Genomic DNA, 20,934 nt, shown 5'->3' on the forward strand with positions numbered 1-20,934 from the left:
GGAGAAGTAGTTAACATCTCACCAACGTGGCGCCAAACTCCAGATGGTCCAGAATGCCATCACCAAACTGATTGTCACTTCCACCAGGAAATGAGGCCACATCACCACAACTTTCCAAACCCTCCGTTGGCTCCCAATCCAGTCGCTTATCAACTTCAAATCTGCCCTCGCTGGTTTCAAGACTTACAGCTGCCTCCACTCTCAACAGCAATCTCACTCCCCTCCTCTCCACCACACCCGCTTATCAGATCCAACAGCCATGGCCTCATGTCAAATAACTTTGAAGTAAATCTTAAATATACCGGAAGTACAGTAAAGTACAAAAAGTTAAATTTTTATTTAAAAGCTATGGTAAACTAAGACAGGTTCTGCTCGCTTTGTGGGTTAAGTTCGTGCGATTTTGCGTGTAAGTGGCGACCCTATTTCTGCGGTTTAAACTCACTTATGCGCGGCTAAGCAACAAGCCATCAGCTTTTTTTGTTGCATTGGGGTCCTCTGGTATTTGATGACCATCAAAATGTGACCAACTGAAAAGACGAGGGGACCACAATGCATCATGGCTTTAGCAAATACCGATGCATTGTTGCACATGCACAAATGGTCCGTCCGCTTATTACACACATTTGCATCCCGTTTGAAACGTATGGTTTCCCTGCATGCACTATTACGCTGCTGTGATGGTGTTATCTCGTCATTTAAAGATTTGAAAAGAGATTAACTTCGTCGCCAACATTCCGATGGCCATCTAATTCGAGTGACAATTTTCACGTCACGCATCATCCCGACTCTATGTGCTCCCCGTATGTTTGCCATGTAATTGCGCGTGACCCCGTGCGCGACCCCATGACGGAATGGAAATGAGAGTGCAGTGACCGACAAATGCATTTACACGACATGTCTATAATCAACATCAAGCCCCGAGTCGCCCCTACCAAAACTCTTCCACCGGTGGTACAGGTGGTGCAATTGCAGCGGGGTGCACTGGCTGGAGGGGATGCCCACGCACTGGGGATATGAAGAGATGGCAATTGGTGTAGGGGGGGCAGGGGAATTGGAGAGCCCCCCCTCCCACACTTAATTTCATGCACCAGGGCCCAAGCCCACCATGCGATGTCCGTGGGCTTTCCGCTGTGCTTTCCAGAAGCTCGTGTGAAGAAGGTTAAAGTCAGCATTCCTCCACATTGTCATCCATAGCGATTAGGCATGTAACGATGCACAATTTCAACAATCAAAATGAATTAATGTTTGCTAACGAGACATTTATGAAATCATTGATTTGGAAATCAACGATTTATTACTATGCCAATGATGTGCTCTCACACTTAGGCTAATGAAGTGGCAAAAAATGCCGCATATGGAACAACGGAGAATCCAAAACGGAGCAGTAACGAAAAATAATTGAATAGAACCACGATTTCTGATTCGCTGAAACGAATCATCTCATGCCAAATCAGCAATGTTAAAAACGTATACGCAAAAACCCTTGGCTACCAGATCCGTATATTAATCCAAACACATGACCATCAACGCCACGCACATTTTTGAGAGCTTAACCCGTTACAGAAAGGCGGGAAGAAATGTTTTTTTTAAATGAATCAGAATAACATTTATTTTGATGAAAAAAATTGCAAAACCAAATGGAATTCTAATCCGCGAGATAAAAACCATGCACACGTGTAACTTAGAAACCAGCCATCGTTTGCAGCAAAGGTCCTTGGGTGGCCAATGAAGCCACACATAGCACTGATTAATTGGGCGAATTAGCGGCTCACACACATACTTAAATAACACTGGGATGTGTATAAATTAAAAAGATCTCAGCCTAGGAAGATATTGCCGTCACAAATACATCCAACCCCTGAGGATTGTCCGCAACCTCCGATTAGCACGGTTTGCTATGTACGGTGCAAAAGAAGTTCAACATACGGTACACACAGATAGCAGGCTATTAATCACTCACGAGTTCACCAAAAACTTCTTGTTTGCTCACCTTTTATCTGCAGCCTCCACCTGGGCAGTGACGTGGCCGAGCATGGCACGTCCACCGCTTGTTGCAAAGGGCCACGGTTAGAATCCAGCAAGATTTTTAATCCTGCGGCGTGTAACATTAAACATAAAAAACACAACGCCCGTCTGCCACACAAAGGACGTCAAAGATCCAGTGACGTCGTTCACAAGAGGAGACCACTGTGTTGCTGTCAAAGATCCAGTGACGTCGTTCACAAGAGGAGACCACTGTGTTGCTGGCATCATGGTTACACACTTTTTTAATTACCCGTGGAAACTTGACAGGACCCTCCTGAGAAAACGTCGAGTAAGGCTGGGTAAATAAGCAAAATATACAGGGTTCTTAAAAAAAAATGTTAACACTTCCGAGAATTTGCGACAATACCACAAAAAAATGTGCCTCCAGGCTCTGGAGACCACCTGGAGAAGATTCCAGGCAACGTGTTGACAACGATGGCGAACAAGTGGAGACTGGCTTTTTGAAGCTATCAGCAATAATTTGTTATCATGCTACAGCGTATTGTCCATTCTTTTTCCATTAAAAACGACAGTCCCATATAAGTAAAAATTGTTTGAAGCAACCTATATATCTTGATTTGAAGCTTTCGTGACTGCAGGAATCCATACTCTTTGGTTCCTGTAAAAATCAGCCATGTTCCATCTTATGCTAAATGAGCCACTCCCATCCCCAACATTCATGACCTGCGATGCCGCAACCCATCTCGCTCTTGTGTATGAGCCGATCTCATTGCTCCGTTTTGGCAGTGGACTTCCTCCCCCTCCGTTGGGCACACTTCCATAACCAGTCTCGTCAACCATCATCCGCAATGTTTCCCACCCAATGCCGCTTTTCTCAAGTGAACATGATGGTGCCAATGTGCGTTTGTTCCGGTCTATGCATTTCTATTCCAAGCATATCTTTAGATTTTTTTTCCGTCACGTTTTGTCAAAGCTGCATGTTTATGATCCATGGTTATATACACTAATTGAAAACCTTATTTAGGCACATTGGTGTGCTTTTCATTCTTAAATGTAATCTTACAAATCCACACAATCTTGTTCCTCTCCACATTGATCCCAGTCTACTCTCATGTTGCCTTATATATACTTTACGTACACTTTGTTCTTTGTTGCTGTGATGTTCCTCTGCGAAATATTTTCTAATCAGTGAACTCGTTATATACAGAGGTTTTTTTGGATTAGATCGCGTATAAAAATATAAATGTCGTTAAATACCGACACCACCCGACACAGCCAGCTAGTAAGGGTTGTCACGTAAACAGAACGTGTCAATTCGTCACTAGTACAGCAACACCGGTGTGTTTGAGAGCCAAGCCACAACATTTACAAGCCGAATACGATGTTTTGCTAGTAATTACAACTAGCTTCATATGGCGATAGCCAGATATGTGGAGAAGTCTGTTTCGTTCCTGAAAGAGGGGCAGATGTGGTGACCACGCTTCTGCGCTCTTGCGCAGCTTTGACACGCTTCTGCGCCAGAAGCGTGGTCACCACATCTACGTCTCTATATAAGGAATGAAACAAGTTAGACTTCTCCACAAATCTGGCAGTCGCCTGATGAAGCTAGTTGTAATTACTGGCGAAACGTCGTACTCAGATTGTAATGTTGTGGCTTGGCTCTCCAACACACCGGTGTGCTGTACTCGTGAAAATTGGCATGTTATGTTTACGTGACAACCCTTACTAGTTGGCTGTGTCGGGTGGTGGCAGGTTTTAACATTATTATATTTACGTGATATAACCCAAAAAAACCTCTATTATGGATATTGGTCGCGAAAGCCTACGTGTTAAACTCGTGATACACAACTTGTTATGCTCATGTTCATCTGGAGCCCAATGTTACAAACCTTCTTTGTTAAGTTTTTCAACCATTTCTAGTTATTCATTACCACTGGTTATTACGACTTTCCATCAGCAAATACTGCGTGAGATGGTAAACACGGCAGCATTTATCTTTATAATTGTATTTCTCCAATCTAAAATTTCAGAGCAATGTGCAGTATGTCAACTCTTGCTGCCCCGTATGCGATTTCATTACTCTTGATGACCATTCAATGCAGAGATGGAGGTCAGCCGTGCATGAGCTGTCGCAAAACAATATTTTTCAATACGTGGTCACAACATTTCTTTGGGTGATCCTCGGATCTATAAACAATAATCGTCGTAAGGCACACGTCTGACACTTTGCACGATTCAAACTCTGCACACATTTTAAAATGGGAAAGCACAATATTTTATTTGTCTGTGACATTAAAAGAAGCCTCAACTTGTTCACGACACTGAACAACAAGCAGGCATGCATCGGTGAAGGCAATAAGGCGACGTAATACAGTATCATTAACTATATAGTTTTTCCGTCCAAAAATAATACATTCCATAGCATAGATGACGGCATTTAAAACAGTGCATATCTTATCTCTGCTTTCTCTGTTGAATGAAACCAAGCTTGTGCATGTGCAGCTCCTGTTGATTAATTTGAGAGACACGGCACCACTGTGTAATAACTAATAATGCTAAGAACAAACCTCATACAGTAAGGCACCATACTGCAGGTAAAACCCTTTCGCAAACAGGGAATAACTCAATACATTTCTAGCCCCTTTCCAGTAAAAAAAAATACCCACAACCGCAGTACGTCTCAGAATGTTTTTTTAAGGGAAACGAATCAATAGGACTGCTAAAATCAGCATTTCACATTCGCCTGCTTGCGTCATATACTGTAACATAATGCATTCACAACCGCCAAGGAGTGCTCCATTGCATTGAACAGACACTACTGTTGCTTCTCCGATACACATACCCTTGGGTCCAAGATAAACCTGCACTGTTCTGTGCATACGCAAATACTTAATCAAATGCAGCCATCAGCATTTCAAAGCTGAAACTACATTAAAGACTGTGCACATGCTGGTAGGCTTGCCTCAGTCACCCAACACAAACATTAACTGGAAACACTCCCCAATAATGGAGCAATACAATACTTTACCAAAATAGTTCGGGCAATTCCATGGTAATGCAAATACAGCATAAAATACAGAATATGATCATTAGAAAATGTAACCTATGCATAATTTGGCTTTTTATAGTTTCAACATTATTTTGCACAGCAGGTCATTGTGAGATGTATAAGAGCCAATGCTTGCAATTTTTCTTGTAATCCAGTTACCATGGAATTACCCGTATGGAAATGTTTCCCATGATGTGCCAATTTTCCCTCCGAGGTTTGTAATTTTGAGTCAACTAACCACCTTGCTTTCAATAGGAGATCCGTATGTAAGAGGCATACAAGTCGTTCAAGTACACTTTTGCGGAGGCCACTATCGAGAGAAAAGGCGTAGGTGTGGAATGCCACGTGACAAGACAAAATGACATTGACATGCATAGTTATTGTACCTGCCTATGCTACTGCAGGTGGACCATAAATAATGGTGACTAATGGAGGGGGTGGGTTGGGGTCTCATTATGTGGCAGCAAAGAAGGCAGCCCTTAAGGATTCTGCTGACCCTTTTCTCAGACCAAAAGGCAGTGCTCAATGTAATTGATAAATGTGCAGAACGAGTGCATCGCTATTCCTTAAATGAGGCAAGGTCTTTAAAGGTGGGCCAGCAAGGCGTTAAGACACTTGGTTTAACAGAAATTCACCTGGCAGCAGACTGCGTACACAGCCAACTCCGCTGCTACTCAATTAACCGCATAACCAATTTACAGAATAATGAGGAATTATCAGATAAAACACTACAGGTGAAATTTACACTGTTGAGATTTAGTGGACCGTGGGGAAGTCATATTTGTCAGATAAGAGGTCAACAAACAAAACCATAACGTGCTACTTGAAAAGGCTGCCGTGATAGGAATTTACATCTAATTGATTCTGAGCCGTCAAGAATTTAGAGTGCTTAGTTTATGACACTCATGCAATGATGATTTCACCGCTGTTGCCGATTTCAACCTTTCGCACAAAATTCAACCAATGAGGATAATGAGCATAGCTCTCAAACATTCTCATTTGGCCGATACTCGATAGTTTGTTAGTACTTTTGATATACATTTTAATGCAGTGTAGTGTAAAAGCAATAAAGTGTGTTGAATTAACTTTTCCTTTTACTCCCGAAAAATTATAATTAGTGTTCAGACTGCCCAAGTCTACCGATATGCTGTAACGTTTACATTTAATTACTGGGGCCGACCAATCTCGAAATTGTCTTCTCCCTCATAACCTGGTCGTGACATGAATATATTTATTTTAACCTCAAGCACATTCAAATAAATTCCCTCCAAAAGTTCATTTCTTTGAACAGTTATTATTGCACAAAATGACATACAAATATGTAATGGCACACTTGCCAAAATAAGTTCCTCCAGATTGTTTAAGAAATGCAATTACAGCAGAATGAAAGTACTTATATCAAAGGCATAAATATTTTAACTCTCTAACAAAAAAGTCCGAAAGAATGCCAAATGAACCAGAGAAGTGAGCCGATTACTTTAAACAACGTACGGAAAGCTCGATAATTGCTGCTTCGCCTATGCAGCCGTCTCGTTAATAAGGCACTTTTTGCGAGGATCAATCAACTCGAATTGCCAAACAAGGTGGTCCCTTTCAATAACAGGCTGATTAATGAAGATCTTTTATTCAAATGTCAAACCCGCTGAAGGGAGGAGTGCCTGAATGATTCCGTACAGCACGACCCCGCGCACTCACTCACAATCGTGGTGGTGCGTGGCTCGTGTCACAACCTTATGACACAAGCACATGGGGCCAGATTAAACCTAGGGACCTCTTATCAATAAAAAAACACAGGCATAGAAAGGAGGTGATCTTTATAATGTTACTTGCAGATTCTGCGTTGGGTGTGTTGAGTGTTCTCACGCTGGCTGGGTTCCAGGGATGGGTGGAGAGGTTTCCGGGGGTGGGGGGGGGGCTTATCGCTTTCCCCGGCACATCGAGTCACCCCCGATGTTCATCCTCGTCGTGCCTTTTGCTGCTTTTGGCATTGAATGGCCGTAGAGCACACCCAGCACAGCGAGCACGGAGCTCGCTCGGGTGCAAACAGCATTACTGTTGTCATGGCTCAAACGTCCCTTGGGCCAGTATGCGGCTAACTGAAATGGGAGAAAAGAGATAAACAAGTTAAATGTGGATGAAACGCTTGCACGCTCGCATGTACCATGCATGTGTGTTTTGGGAGGGACGGTTAGAACATCTTGAGAATGAAATGGCAAGTATAAAAAACATAGCAATACGAAAATGTAAGGCTTAATTTGAAAGCCCACCGCTATGTAATAAGCATGCAACATAAACATTGTCGTGATGCTGACAATGACGAGAAACAATGAAAGCTGTGGGAGGTTGCGTGTACTTGATATCTCATTCGCAAAGCATTCGGACAGCCTCCCCTGCACTCTACACGAGCTCCTGTGCTAGCAGACATCAATTAGAATATGGTTGTTTTTTTAAAAATAAAAGGCATTAGTTAAATTGACCAAATGGCCCAGCGGTAGCGTGTTTGCCGCTTATTGCTGAGGTTCGTAGTTCGAATCTGAGGGCGCCGCCCTGGTTGGTATTGCCAGGGTATTAACCATACAATACGTGCCACAGCTTCACAATTTACGGTAAACATCTTGTACCACAATTGAATAAGAGTCGGTCTTTGTGCACAGGGGACATTGGCCAAATTTTCCACATTTTGTAGAATTTTACTCCTGCGAAAATTTTGGCAAGACTGTCCTGAAAAATAATCTTGAAACTCTGAGAATTTCCTTGGGGAAATTTGTAAGTCTTCCATTTAAAATTCATATGCAATGTACTATTTTACATCTAAATGATTCAATACTGATTTTAAAATGTGAATCGAAAGGGGAGAAATATAACATGTAAGTAATTTGTTAATTGTATGTGTTTTATGCAGTGCAAGAACTAATTTGTTACGCTTCACTAGAAACCAAGCATTGTAATATATTCATTAAAATTTGAAAGAAAATACACTTCATATCACCACAATGCATAAGCAAACCAAAAAAAAACACCACGTGCAACACTTCAAAGGAACATGTGGAAATTAGTGTCCACATATTTTAGAATATATCTGTTTAGGTTACATATCTTGAAGACTTAATTCCATTCAACCTGAAAGAACTGCACTCGTGCAAACAATTGCGGTGGATTTCTAAAAAATCACATTTGCTTTGGGCGCACGTGTATCCAGATCAATGCTGCAGAGCACAACAGCTCAAAACAACCAAATCAATCCTTTATAGACAGGTGAGACCGATTTTTACTCACAGGTTCATTTGCCAAAGAACACTTTGGAGCAAAAAATATCATGGTCCATTATAATCACGACCAAGCACATGTGCTTAAAATTGTAGGCGCCTTGTGCATATGCGCCGCGCTTCCAGGCTCGTTGGAATAAAGTACGTCACGTTGTTTTACATTTTCGCCTACGAAAATTTTAACCGACATCACACACAGTTAGGCACTACAAACCACACCGTGCACTAGCTGTGCCTCACAAAATAAAGCAATCAGAGAGAAGTTGACCAGACCTCAAGCAACCAGTTTTGGCCCTAATCAATGCGGATTCAAAAGCAAGCAGGTGGTATTGAACCCCTAATGCACTGAAACGTACCATTATGCGACATGATTACAGGCAGCTGCGATAAACGTTAACCCTACTTTACAGCTCCCTCACCGTGGTGACAATTTTAAATCACCGCAAGGTAAATCTGGGCTCTGAAAGACGCTGTATAGTGACTGATTGGATCTGCAGGACCGTTTAATATGGTGTAACCTGTGTAAAGAAAGCAAATATAACAGCTACGGTTTTACATAGGATTACTTACACATCATTTTAGGAGTGTAGAATAATTCACTTGTATACGGTATTGTAAATAAGCATTCAAAATCTGTGCACATTGAGTTTAGTTTCGAAAAAACAGGGAGAGACATATCTTTGTTTCGCAAGGATTCAGATGCAAGGTACTCAATTTACTGTGGGCTCCTTCACCTACTTAGCAGTTAGGACAGCACGGACACACAGATGACTCATCCAAATGCAGGATGGAAAAGAGAGCAAAAATGTTAAAGAGCACTTTCGCATCAAAGTCCCATCACACGGCAGGTGATCCACGTGCACTGCACACCAAGTCACCCGTGTACCCATTCAAAGCCACGGGGCTGCTGTGGGCAAAGACATACCCCCCCCACCCTGTTCCCCGCAATGTTTCAGATAATGAAATCGTCATCATCGTCGTCATCATCAGTGTCATCATCATCGTGGCCGTCTAGAAGAGTCCAGCTCCAATCTCGCAGTGCCATATCAAAGAGCCTGCAAACACAACACACCCACATTTCAGGGTGCAGCAGGTTTTTTTCAGGGGGATTGAGGGAAATCATGTTTGGATTTCAGGGAGCCAGTGTTTGGGATTGAGGGTGTTAATCGGGTACGATGTGTTTTTTTTGTCAAGCACCTCTTAACGGCTGATGCATTGGACATTTAAAGTGATTGACAATAATACGTGTGAATGAACAATTATAACGCTACGCTTTGAGGTAGGCACACTTGTGTTTTTGAGTATGGGCAAATTAAAATCCAAACAAATATATTGCTTCAAAAATAGCACAACTGGATAATTGAGTGTTTACGCTTTTCATTTGATTCCAAAAGATCAATGCGAAGCACATACATGAAGCTACCCTAGTGACTGCCATGTGAATGACAAAATGATGGCATGCACCGCAAATGGGCGACTATTTCATTAAGAGGCCAGCTTTGACCTTGGAAGAAATCTATAAGCAAGCCTTCATAGATAGCAACTCAACTCATACATCTGTGCAAGGCTTGTGCTGCTTCAGTGTGAATTACATACAGAAAAGGCAGCTCAAATGTGTTTGCATGTCTGTTCTAGGCTTTATTGGTAATTGTTTACATTTTTGTCATGGTTAAATGCTTCCTCCTTGTAAATGTGCTTTCATTTACCGTGATGCTTAAGTGTGTCATTTCACGACAATTGGTTTTCCATTTTGCAGCTGCCTTTGGGCATGAATAGGTTCCCCACTTCCCCCTCCCAAATGTAAAGAATAAAAGTATAACTGGTGACCGTTTGTCTTTTGTGTTCAAGCACATTGTCGTATCTTAAGGCATCTCAGTTCAGTGCTCGTGAAATTATGTGTAAAACCACGTGACATAAAAATATGCCAAGAATAAGACCAATAAAGACGAGGCAAAAATAACACAAGAGGTAGTGTAACTGTTAATGCCCATTCACATTTTCTATGCCTGCAAAAGAATGGACATGGAAGGCATACATCACCAGTTCCCTATTGAAAGACCATTCTGTTATTTGAAAATCTTTCCTTGATCTGAGGATTGGCTGCAAGATAGCCCAGCGTACTCAACAATGCTTCATCTTCTTCGGCAGTTTTTGTGAAATCATATTTAAAACATTTTTACCAGGTAAGGCCCACTGAGCTATATAACTTTTTTTTCAGAAGCGCCCTGCCCACAAATGACAGCTCAATGAAGTGGCTTATCGTGTGGACATTTTTAGCAGCCAAATACTCAAAATGGATGTTTCTAAATGTGGAGGGAAAAACCAGAGGACCCGGAAAAAAATCCACACGACCACAGGGAGAAAATGCAAACCCCAAGTATACAGGCCATCAGGGTTGAGACTGAACCCACGATATCTCCTGCACACCAGGTGAGGTAGTGAACATCTCGCCACTGTGGCACCCACTTTGGGATTTGTCTCAAACTAAGCTATGTCCAAGTAAAAGCATCAACAGCAATCCAAGTTCTCCTGGGTTAGCCTCTAATGCCAATTTCCTGATTTCCTCACAGGTCACAGTGTAAAGTTATGTGACCCATAGTGTGGTGTTTTGTAGCCGCATTCGCACACACAAGAGTCTTCAGTTTTACACTTCTGCATTAGGTATCCGCATCTTACATGATTTGTGTAGAATGGATCTCATGATTATCAGCACTCATTAACTCACTGGCTCTGTCAATGACTAGGTAAGGTGCAAAGAACGGGATACATTATAAAGTATGTGCTCCTTTAACCATTTTAAAAGTTCCACGCTTCTTTTATCTCAAGTCTGAAGTTTTGCGGAAGAAAATACATTGGAGAAGGATTTCAGATAACAATGTGCATGAATATAAAACACATTTGGGAATAAAATATAAATAATCTGTATACACATGCAGTAACTTGTAAGAATTTAAATCAATACATCAAAATATAGTTGGTCCACACAACAAAGAGTGGAGCTGCAAAGTGACCTATGGATGTAAGAAAAACCCATGAAGCATGCATCAATAAGCCAAAATCAATCACAGCTCTTTAAAAGAGGTCCTGAGTGAAATAATGATTAATGTGTAACACACATTTAAACACGTTCCTTCCGAGTGGGCAGGTAGGAACTTAGTTGGGCAGCGCATTCGTGCACGACAGACAAATAATCCCTGGTGGGCAGTGTGGAACCTGTTGTTCCTACCTGTATAAGTGTAGTGTGTCGTGTATAGTGTAGTGTGTAGGTTAAACATTTAGTTTTATAAGGGCACCACGGGGTGACCCGCCCCTCCCCACCCAGCCCCACCCCTCCCACCCCCCACCCAGCCCCACCCTCCCGACACAGCCCCTCCCCACCCTAAGCCAATGGGAGGGCTCTGGTGGGGTGGGACCGTGCACGACAGACAAATAATCCCTGGTGGGCAGTGTGGAACTGTTGTTCCTACCTGTACCAAACTATGCAAACCTAGGTGAGAAGGCATCCAACATTGTGAATTCTTTTAAAATTTTCAGGTTGGCTTTGGTTCTCTCAATCGGTGTGATCTTGTGATCGAGTGAAGCACAGTGGGATACACAGACAGAGCAATGAGCCAGGAGGGCTTAGCTAGTGGGTTTGAATACAGGCATCCACACCCTGATTAAAACAGGTTCACAAACGTAGCAAGCTGATCTCAGCCCAGTCACAAATGAGCGCACGACAATACAATGTGGAGAAATTCCAGCTTTGGAAATGCGCACGTTTCTGTTTCTCCATCTCATGACCTCAACGACACAAATGGAATACAAAAAAAACCCAGAACATTCGCTGTTCATGGCATCGCATGCAGTGAGATTTATTATGCCCGCCTGGTAAAAAAAAAAACGACTGCACATCTTTTGCACAGCGAGTTGGTACTCGGGGAGCGCTGCTCAAAGGCGTAAAACTGGTAAATAACAGGGGTGGCAAAGTAGGTTCAGTAAGCACTGTGCAATGGGGAAGTCGGCACATTATAAGCATAACTTATTGCATGGTTGGAGAAGTAGCATGATACCTTAAGAACTTTGACATGCTAAGATATGCTTGTTTCTTTTTTATGAAAATGCTAAATATAATGGCAGAGGCTGCCCTTGTAAAATTTTGCGGGTGCTTTAACCATAAATGTGCAGTCTGCTTCACAGTGGCCATTTAGAATATCACGTGCCAATTACTCGTTTGGGAAAAACACGGGAAAAAAATTGCCCCCTTACTGAAAAACTACTGGAGACTAAGTATGCGCAACACAGCGTATTTGTGATAACATTTCGTGATAACAAGGTTAGATTTTAATAAGTTTTTTTTTATCTACACTTGTTACACCCAAATATCAGCTGGAAACAGCAGGAGAGCTGTGACGACGCTACAAGTGAAATGCGTGCATATTAATTTCACCGTTAGATAGATTTACTTCACAAATTGACCCCATCTTCACCAGGTGTAAAATAACAAGCAGACATATGCCTGAGATGGCACAACATGATTCAACTTAAATAAATGAACACAGATTGAAATCTTGTTCCAGAACACTTCATTTTCGGGTCAACATATCATCCGATTATTCCAAGGTAAAGGTAAAAGTGCAGCCCTGCAATAGCTTGCTCACACAACTGCTACAAGAAATGCCTCCCCACTAGAGAATACTCTGGAGGGCATTTGACCTATGCTTCCACGTTGATCAGACGTGCTGGAAGAGGAGTGCCAATGTAAGTGACATTTATTTAATAAAATGTTAAACCTAAAATGTGATCATGCGTTTTTCAAATTTAATATTTTACTTAAACAGAACCTCTATCCAACATAACTCACCATTCTCAAGAAAAGTAACAATATTTTTTTTTGCGACATAAGGTACTAGACATTCCTTTGCTTGTAAATGGTCAATGACAGGGTTATAACAGAAAATGCCTCGAGTGAACACACTGTCATAATGCACATGCATAATGTACATTGACTCAGTAATCACCCCCCCACCTTGCACAAGAGCGCAGAAGCGTGGTCACTACATCTACGCCTCTATATAAGGAACGAAACAGTTAAGACTTCTCCACAAATCTGGCTGTTGCCTGATGAAGCTAGTTGTAATTACTGGCGAAACGTCGTACTCTGATTGTAAATGTTGTGGCTTGGCTCTCCAACACACTGGTGTGCTGTACTAGTGATAAATTGGCATGTTCTGTTTACGTGACAACCCTTACTAGTTGGCTGTGTCGGGTGGTGGTGGGTTTTAACGACACATTTATATATTTACGCAATCTAACCCAAAAAACCTCTATTATGGACACTGTCACTACGTTTTGATTGATGATGATACCCACAGCTGATTAAAAATTCCACAGTCGTTGCATTAAGCCACTTCTAAAATACTCAGTCAAGATGTAGGTTTCTGAACACTTAATCCTTTGGGACAAATGCAGCCCAGCCATCCCAACACATGTGAACTGGATGTTATCAGATCATTCACAACACATGCCAGCTGACCTATATACAAGGACAGGTAAACCATGGAAGTGCTTGATAAATAAAATCTGAAAACCATTTGGCACTACGATGTACAACATTGCTGTGTGACTTCTGCAAAAAGAATAAGTTAGCAAGTTTGCACATTTACATAACATGGCATTGCCACATTAAACACATCTGATATATGTTAGTGGTTAACATAGCTGGATAAGTACACATCCGTACTAATGCATTACGGTTAAATAGGTCTCATACACTCGTGCACATACATGTACATCTATACACATTCCCACGCTCGCGCACACACACACACGCACGCACATGCAGACATCAAGGCCAAGCAGAAAGATAGCTGGGTTTGGGAGAGAGGCAGGAAATGCAGCATGACTACCGTATACTTACACACCGTGGGATGATTTTTGAATGGAAAAATCAAATCAGTGCAGGATTATTCGGAGCCTAGGAGGGTGTGGGGGGCTTCAGCAAGGCGGCAACAACATCAAGTCATAAGAAAAAAGACGGCAAGGTAAGAGAAAGAGTGCAAGATAGAGAAAAAACAATTGCTGTTCCCTTACAGGCTTCCCATCTTTGACGTCGAGAAATTTCAACTGACAATTAAACATTTCTCAAATCATTGTAAAAGAACACGAGCAAACACTGAGCAAAAGGTACACTAATTGTCGTACAAAAAGCACTCAAAGCACCAACATGTTTTCACATCAACAGACGAATCAGTCCCTCCAATTCACTGTGAAATGCTGAAACGCCCACAACAGATAACAGACCATAATAGCAATGCAACACTGAGCATATTCAATGTCAAAAATCTGTGGCAAAAAGTGGTGGGTGCCCACAGCTTCACTTCACACTGAGGGCCTTCTCGCGATGTGTTTGCATTCCCAAAGAACCCAGTTTCTCACCAAAAATTTACAAAACTTTTCAACATTTGGTGCTGCTTCTAAATATTTTAGAGACAGCAACACACTTGATCACGTATTTCTCAACTCCGGGACAACTACTGTTTGAGTGCAAGCAGATAGAACAAATCCACCACTCTTGTGTCAAGTGCGACCCGTAGAACAAGTCAGCAACCGTGAGTCATGCATTGTATCAGGATAATTTTGGAGATGTCTGAAAGGAGAGGGAACTTCTATCGCTCTGCTTCAAGCAGCTTCAAGCAGAGCGATAGAAACATGTGAACAAGCAAAATGTGAACATTTTAATTTGTGTTGCCTGTCAAAAGTGTATTGTGGTTTAGAGAAGGATTTAAGACCATTCATCAAAACCTTCCCTCCAGTTTACAAATAATACATTTCATGATATCAAACAGTTGCAATCTCTGGTGCAGCTTCAACATACGGTGTTTGTTTTGAAAAGTATGACAATCAAATATTCCAGCTGATACCTATATGTGAATTACACACTTCAACCTATATTTTATAACACCCAAAATCCCATACATGCTATAATATGCATTATCCTAAGTACCTGTATATATAAAGTACTCACAAAAATGATGAGTGCATTTTTTATGCTATCATGTGTCCCCGTTATCCTCAGGAATAAGAATCAACTCATAGCAAAAAGACATCACAATTCAGTTCACTGGAACAAATAAACAGTCAGGCCAGACATTATGAGTGACATTTTAGATCACAGAGAAATCTTTTTTTCCAGGACAAATAAAGTGCAATAGCTAAATTAAATAATGAAATCTGATTGCTATATATTTCTCACATATATAGTATTGTTGTGCGAGCACGAATGTGCGTGGCAACTGTGTAAGATCCCATCAACAAGCAGAGCAATTAGAGCATATAACTGAAAATCAATTATTTGCAAGTACAATTCTCTGGTTGGTGGTGAAATTAGCCCTTCATTCATCTGGGGTGAATAAAAAGAGTATGACTGTGAGAAGTCATCAATATTTATCCTATCGGTTATCTCGCCCCCATAATAGGAAATTGGAATTCCACCAAAAGCTCAGCGATGATAGGTGCCTCCCGCAATGATCTTGTTTGACCAAGAAACCACCGACTATCTGACCTGGAATTGTCTACATCTGTGGTGAACAGACTCGGTTTGGTGGCGCTTAATATCAAGCAGTGCCCGTCTCTATCTCTCCAGGAATGGTGAGGGCGGCGAGAGCAATGGCCACGCACCTTGGCTTGCCCTGTGAAGTGGGTGCGGCACGGCTGGTCCTGCGTGGGCCCGCAGCGTTGCTGCTGCTGCTGCTGCTGCCGGCGTTTGCCGACACCAACTGGGGCTGTGCGGTGGCAGGCGGCAAGCGCGACGAGGAGCGTGGGGAAGAGCGAGCGAACCCTAACGGCCCCGCGTCGGTGACACCGGGCGGCTTCTTGGGGATGCGCTTGAACAGGTGGCTCACCCACTTCTGCTGCTCAGCTGGGGAGCTGGCCAGCAGCAGTAAGTTCTTGGCTGATGCAACGTCGAAGCAGACTGTGGCAGAAAGGGCATGCAGGGAAAATCAAGTCATTACGACATTTGGTATTCACGCCATTCTTATAGTGCAAGGCTGTCCTATCCTGAAGGCCCTATTTTTCACATATGAACATTGTCCGCAGCAGTTTTACAGTCCAGGGTAATATTGCCATGTGGCTTTACCCAAGTAATTTGCGAGTAATTTTATAATTTGGGCCATGAAGCGAGCACAAATGGCCTGCTCTATTTCGAATAGCGTCACAGAATGCACCGTTAAGCAGACGTCACTAATTTTTTTGTTAATACATCTGTAGAATTAAGCAGGGCGGCTGCTGCCCTTGAGCCACAAAGCTTTGTAATAAGTGGGAAAAGTGCTACTGCTTGGTGAAGTCACCACATGTGACCAGTGTTGGGGGTAAAATATAACAATTCCAATGCAATGCTAAATTGAGAAGCACTAAATATACTCCATAGTGCAGAACATATGACACGTTATACAACACATTCCAATCACGAGTTCTCAGTACTATTTTGGGAATTGAAAGCTCATGTCTGAACATTTCTGATGAGTTCTGGATACTTGGACGTTAGAGCTAACACCAATCAGTTGCAACATAATCCTGCAAAGCGAACTTTCTAAATGTAAAAAAATTCATGAATTGATCTGAGCTTTCTTATTATGGGGCTCCAGTAATAACACAGTAGAGAGAGCAGGCACAAGAGAGCAGGTGAGTTCACTCACACCTGTAACACAGCAGTTGGGAGGCAAGGTTTAGCAGATTACTAAGATTTGTGAAACAAATCAGCTGTGCTAGATGGTCCAATGGAAGTACAGTAAACAGATTTGTGAATCCATCTGTGCAGATCTTTGCACGTTATGCCCTTGCATGGGCAGGTTTTCTCTCGTTACTCCGATATCCTTGCGAAAATAGTAATTTGACTCAGAAATGCATTCCTGGATAATTGACATTGCTGCCATGAAAGGTAACCGTTTATTTTAACCCCCCGTCCACCTCCTACGCATTTCCCATAAATATGCTAAATTCCTCTTGATATGCAAATTATTTTGTCAAGGCGCTCTTCTTCCCCCTCCAACCCAGCTTAAATATACGCTCCAAGCTTGGTGGCGTTTCATTCTTCGCCTGAGGACGGCTGCTTGAGTTGTAGCCGAAACGTCGTGAGAATTATTTTATTATCTTTATTTTTATTATTTTATTATTTCCCTTCTACGTGACTTTACCGAAAAAACCAAGAAGATGTGTCAGGTGGTAGAAGGGGGTTATTAAAAGGGAATATATGAGAATGCCACTGCTACAGCTGTGAAATCCAACATTCGGTGGAGGGGGGGGGCCCACACGCACGTTTGCATGGCGCCAGGAAGTCCTCGTTGCGATCAAAGTGGTCCCGGTGGCACTTGATGTGGCATCGGCGGCACTCGAGGGCGGCCGGCGGCTTGAAGACATTCCAGAGGGGGCGGTTGCACGCCTCGCAGCTGGTGGGGAAATGGTAGATGGTCGGCACCAGCTCGTGACCCTTGTGCACCAGGCAGTTCTGCTTCTCCAGCATCGAGTCTGGCACCAGCTCTTGATCCTTGCTGCTCTCGCCTTCGTTGGCATAGAGGATCTGTGGTCGCGAAGCAAAGAGGTGAACAGAGATGGGGGAAAGGCACGTGTGGGATGAGGCAGCAGACGCATGAAAATGGTGTTAGTCCAAGGTGCTATAACCTAAGGTGGTTACACCTTTAGGTTGCATGATAGTTCAGCCAGTTACTCATAGGTGCAGAATAAAAAAACAACACAAGATCCTGCTCAGTTTCAAAAGCATACATGTTGAACTTCTTTCGCACCATATGTAGCCAATATATACTCACTATTATCAAAGGGCCCATGCTGCTGATGCTACCAAACCTCTGCGTTGGTTTAATTCCCTCTACAGAATTCCATAACCATTGCAAAGTTACCACCTGACCTTCGATGTCGATTCTGAGAGTATCCCAACATTGTCTTAGCTTTTCTTCTCGACCACCAATGCCTGGATGTCACCCTGGTGCCTGTCTCAGTAACCTGCCTTCCTCCATCCCACGCACGAGCCGTAGCCACTGCATTGCATATCTACCCGATTACATCCACAACACCTGTCTTGGTACAATCTGTTTCAAACTTCACAGATCCTCAGACTATCCTTCGATCAAATTCCGAAAATACTCCACAGTCACGGATAAAAAAGGGCTAAAATGATTTTATAGTTGTTTTCGTAATGTCCGATTATGACATCAACTAGCCTTTTGCCCGTCCAAGGACGGGTGAATTGCAGTAAATGTGAAACTTGCAAGCGAAAAGCAGACCGTGACGTGATATTCATTGTATCCATTCGTGTGCAATTTGTAAGGCCGCGGTGACACAGACTTATTTCATTTAAAAGTTATAATCCCATGTTCATCATGACGTCCTTTTTACTTCTATGTCTCAATAGAGTTACGGAGATCGCATGACGTGAGGGTTCTGCTCATGATTATTAATGAGGGGAGGGTTCTCCATGCGGAGTGACTTCACCCGCTCATGAGTATTAATGAGGGGGGGTCCATGTGGAGGACGGAACCTGTTCACGATTAAGAATGAGGGGGCTGGTCGACGTGGAGTGACGTCACGCGCAGGACAGATAGACATTCTTGGCTCATAATAGTAGTAAATAACTTAGTCCACCAGTCAGATTCGGATACATGTTCCGACAAACAATACTGCTGCATTAACGGCTGTCTTTGCATGTTGATCTCTGTGATTGTATACAGGCTATCAAAAACCTGCCCTTACAAATATATTGACCTCCTTCTCACAAGCATATAGAATGTACTTTGAAACAAATATACATTGAAGTGGGTTGTGTTATTACAGGCAAATGAGACAATAAGATACCCTTGCATATTTAGTCAACAAAAACATGTGCGAAGATAAATACAAAAAAACAGATGAACTATGATAAGGAAATTACAGCTACGAACATTGGCTGCATTGCTTTTTAACTAAACTTAAAATTCCTGTACACCTCAGGCCAGAAAGCTGCACAGTGTTGCTGGCTTGAAACATTCACAGACAAGGACACATCTCAAATGCCAAGAGCGCTGCCTTATTTACAGGGAGACAAGGCAGAGAGAGCGTCAAGGCAAGGCCAGATAAAAAACAATGCACTTCTATTATTTACACACCTGGAATATCTTGGGGATGTCCTTAGCTTCTGCCCTGTATGCATCCCCTTGTGTCACAGGTCGCACATGAAACAGCTTGCTGTAGATACAAGGCAGAGGGAATAAATGTTTCACGAGCATGTACATTTCAGGCACGAGCACCAGCATAAAATATAAATAGTTAATGTATGGCTGTAGACCTTTATCTTCCATCAAAAAATCACCCACTTACATTTAAAATTGCTTTTATCACTTTGGTAATCTGCCAATGATACACTGCAATGCTGTGAAGAGCATTTATTGCCAACCACATTCATGAGGGATACAACTTCAGATCTCCACTGTGTCTAATGACAAGTATGTTAGATTACCTACGATTACATCTTCCCCCAAACTGTGAAAGGTTTAAGTTAATTTCAATGCTGCACAACCTCAACTGATATCTTTTATATGATCCCAATGTACCAATATTTTATAAACAATAAACAACATCCACCATTTGCCACTAAGTGGCAGTGACGTCATCGCAGCGCTTGTGCCAGGCTAGGTGCACTCTGAGGCCACGGGAAGTGTAGATGCTCGTTGGCAGGTCACAGGACACACCCAGATGTTATTGGTTGACTAATATGATGGACAGATGCACCACCTGTGTTCCTTACTGTGCCAACATACAGATTTTTAGCGCCTGGCACTCTTGTTCTTGTTGTGAGTGTCGCTCCTCTGACCCTCGCTCCTCTGACCCTCTTTATTGCTGGAGTGCAATTACCAACAACTGCCCAGAAGCATCATTACACCGCCGATACCAGTTATCGACAAGGCCACTCAGCTGCACATCCTGCTGCCTCACATCAGCCAATCTCTTCTCTAGCCTGTGCTGTGCCCGTTAATCCCCCTCAATCTGGCCAAACAGAAGCTGCTTGGACATTTGGTGCCTGGGCATGCGTGCTACATGACCCAGTCAATGTAACCTTGCCGATTGGAGGAGCCCACCAATGGGACTATGTCCAGATCTTTCAAGGATCTGTGAGCTCCTCACACAATCCAGTATGGTTAGACCCAGGATGGATTGTAGGCAGGCAAGCCTGAATGTTTCAAATCAGGGCAGAAGTTACGTCAGTGGGGTCTAGGTTTTGCAAGCATAGAGAAGAAAGGCATAACTGTGACCAAGAAGACATGGAGCTTCCACACAGCGCTATGCAGCCAATGCAAAGATAACTCCGCAAAACTGATTGGGAGTGAGATCTCTCCTCTGCATGCCTGGCCAGGACCTTTGTTGGCAGGCTATTTTGGGTTTGAATGGGGTTCTAGGTGGACGCCCATCACCGCAGTTGAAGAATGGCAGGTGCATCTTATAAATAAAAAGTTGATTGCCAATGGGCAGATCAGCTCCACGGTAGGTTCACCGTGTCAAGGACGTGTGCCCGCATTCGATGTCCTTGACAAATAAACAAGCACATACGCAATTCTATATATGCACATTAAAACACAATAAAATTATAACATGTGTATGTAGGTG

At 42.7% G+C, this 20,934-nt stretch overlaps 1 protein-coding gene across 8 annotated transcripts in view; it reads right to left on the reverse strand.

Annotated features, from left to right (window-relative positions):
* Nucleotides 1-4,242: 4,242 nt before the first annotated feature.
* Nucleotides 4,243-20,934, reverse strand: part of LOC133344150 (rho-associated protein kinase 2-like) — a 59,464-nt gene continuing 42,772 nt past the window's right edge. For 4 of the 8 annotated variants that reach the window (XM_061554145.1, XM_061554146.1, XM_061554152.1 and 1 more), the window contains 5 exons: nt 19,440-19,518; nt 17,599-17,860; nt 15,961-16,255; nt 9,227-9,356; nt 4,243-7,131 (listed from right to left, as the gene is read on the reverse strand). In XM_061554145.1, the coding sequence (XP_061410129.1) occupies nt 9,254-9,356; nt 15,961-16,255; nt 17,599-17,860; nt 19,440-19,518 (739 nt within the window). In that variant the 3' untranslated portion in view covers nt 4,243-7,131; nt 9,227-9,253. Of the gene's footprint in view, nt 7,132-9,226; nt 9,357-14,196; nt 14,276-15,960; nt 16,256-17,598; nt 17,861-19,439; nt 19,519-20,934 lie in introns of all 8 variants that reach the window. The other 4 variants (XM_061554150.1, XM_061554149.1, XM_061554148.1 and 1 more) reach the window with 4 other exon arrangements.

The sequence above is a fragment of the Lethenteron reissneri genome, chromosome 19, assembly GCF_015708825.2.
Source record: "Lethenteron reissneri isolate LAM-NWPU_2019-01 chromosome 19, ASM1570882v1, whole genome shotgun sequence".
Classification (NCBI taxonomy): domain Eukaryota; kingdom Metazoa; phylum Chordata; class Hyperoartia; order Petromyzontiformes; family Petromyzontidae; genus Lethenteron; species Lethenteron reissneri.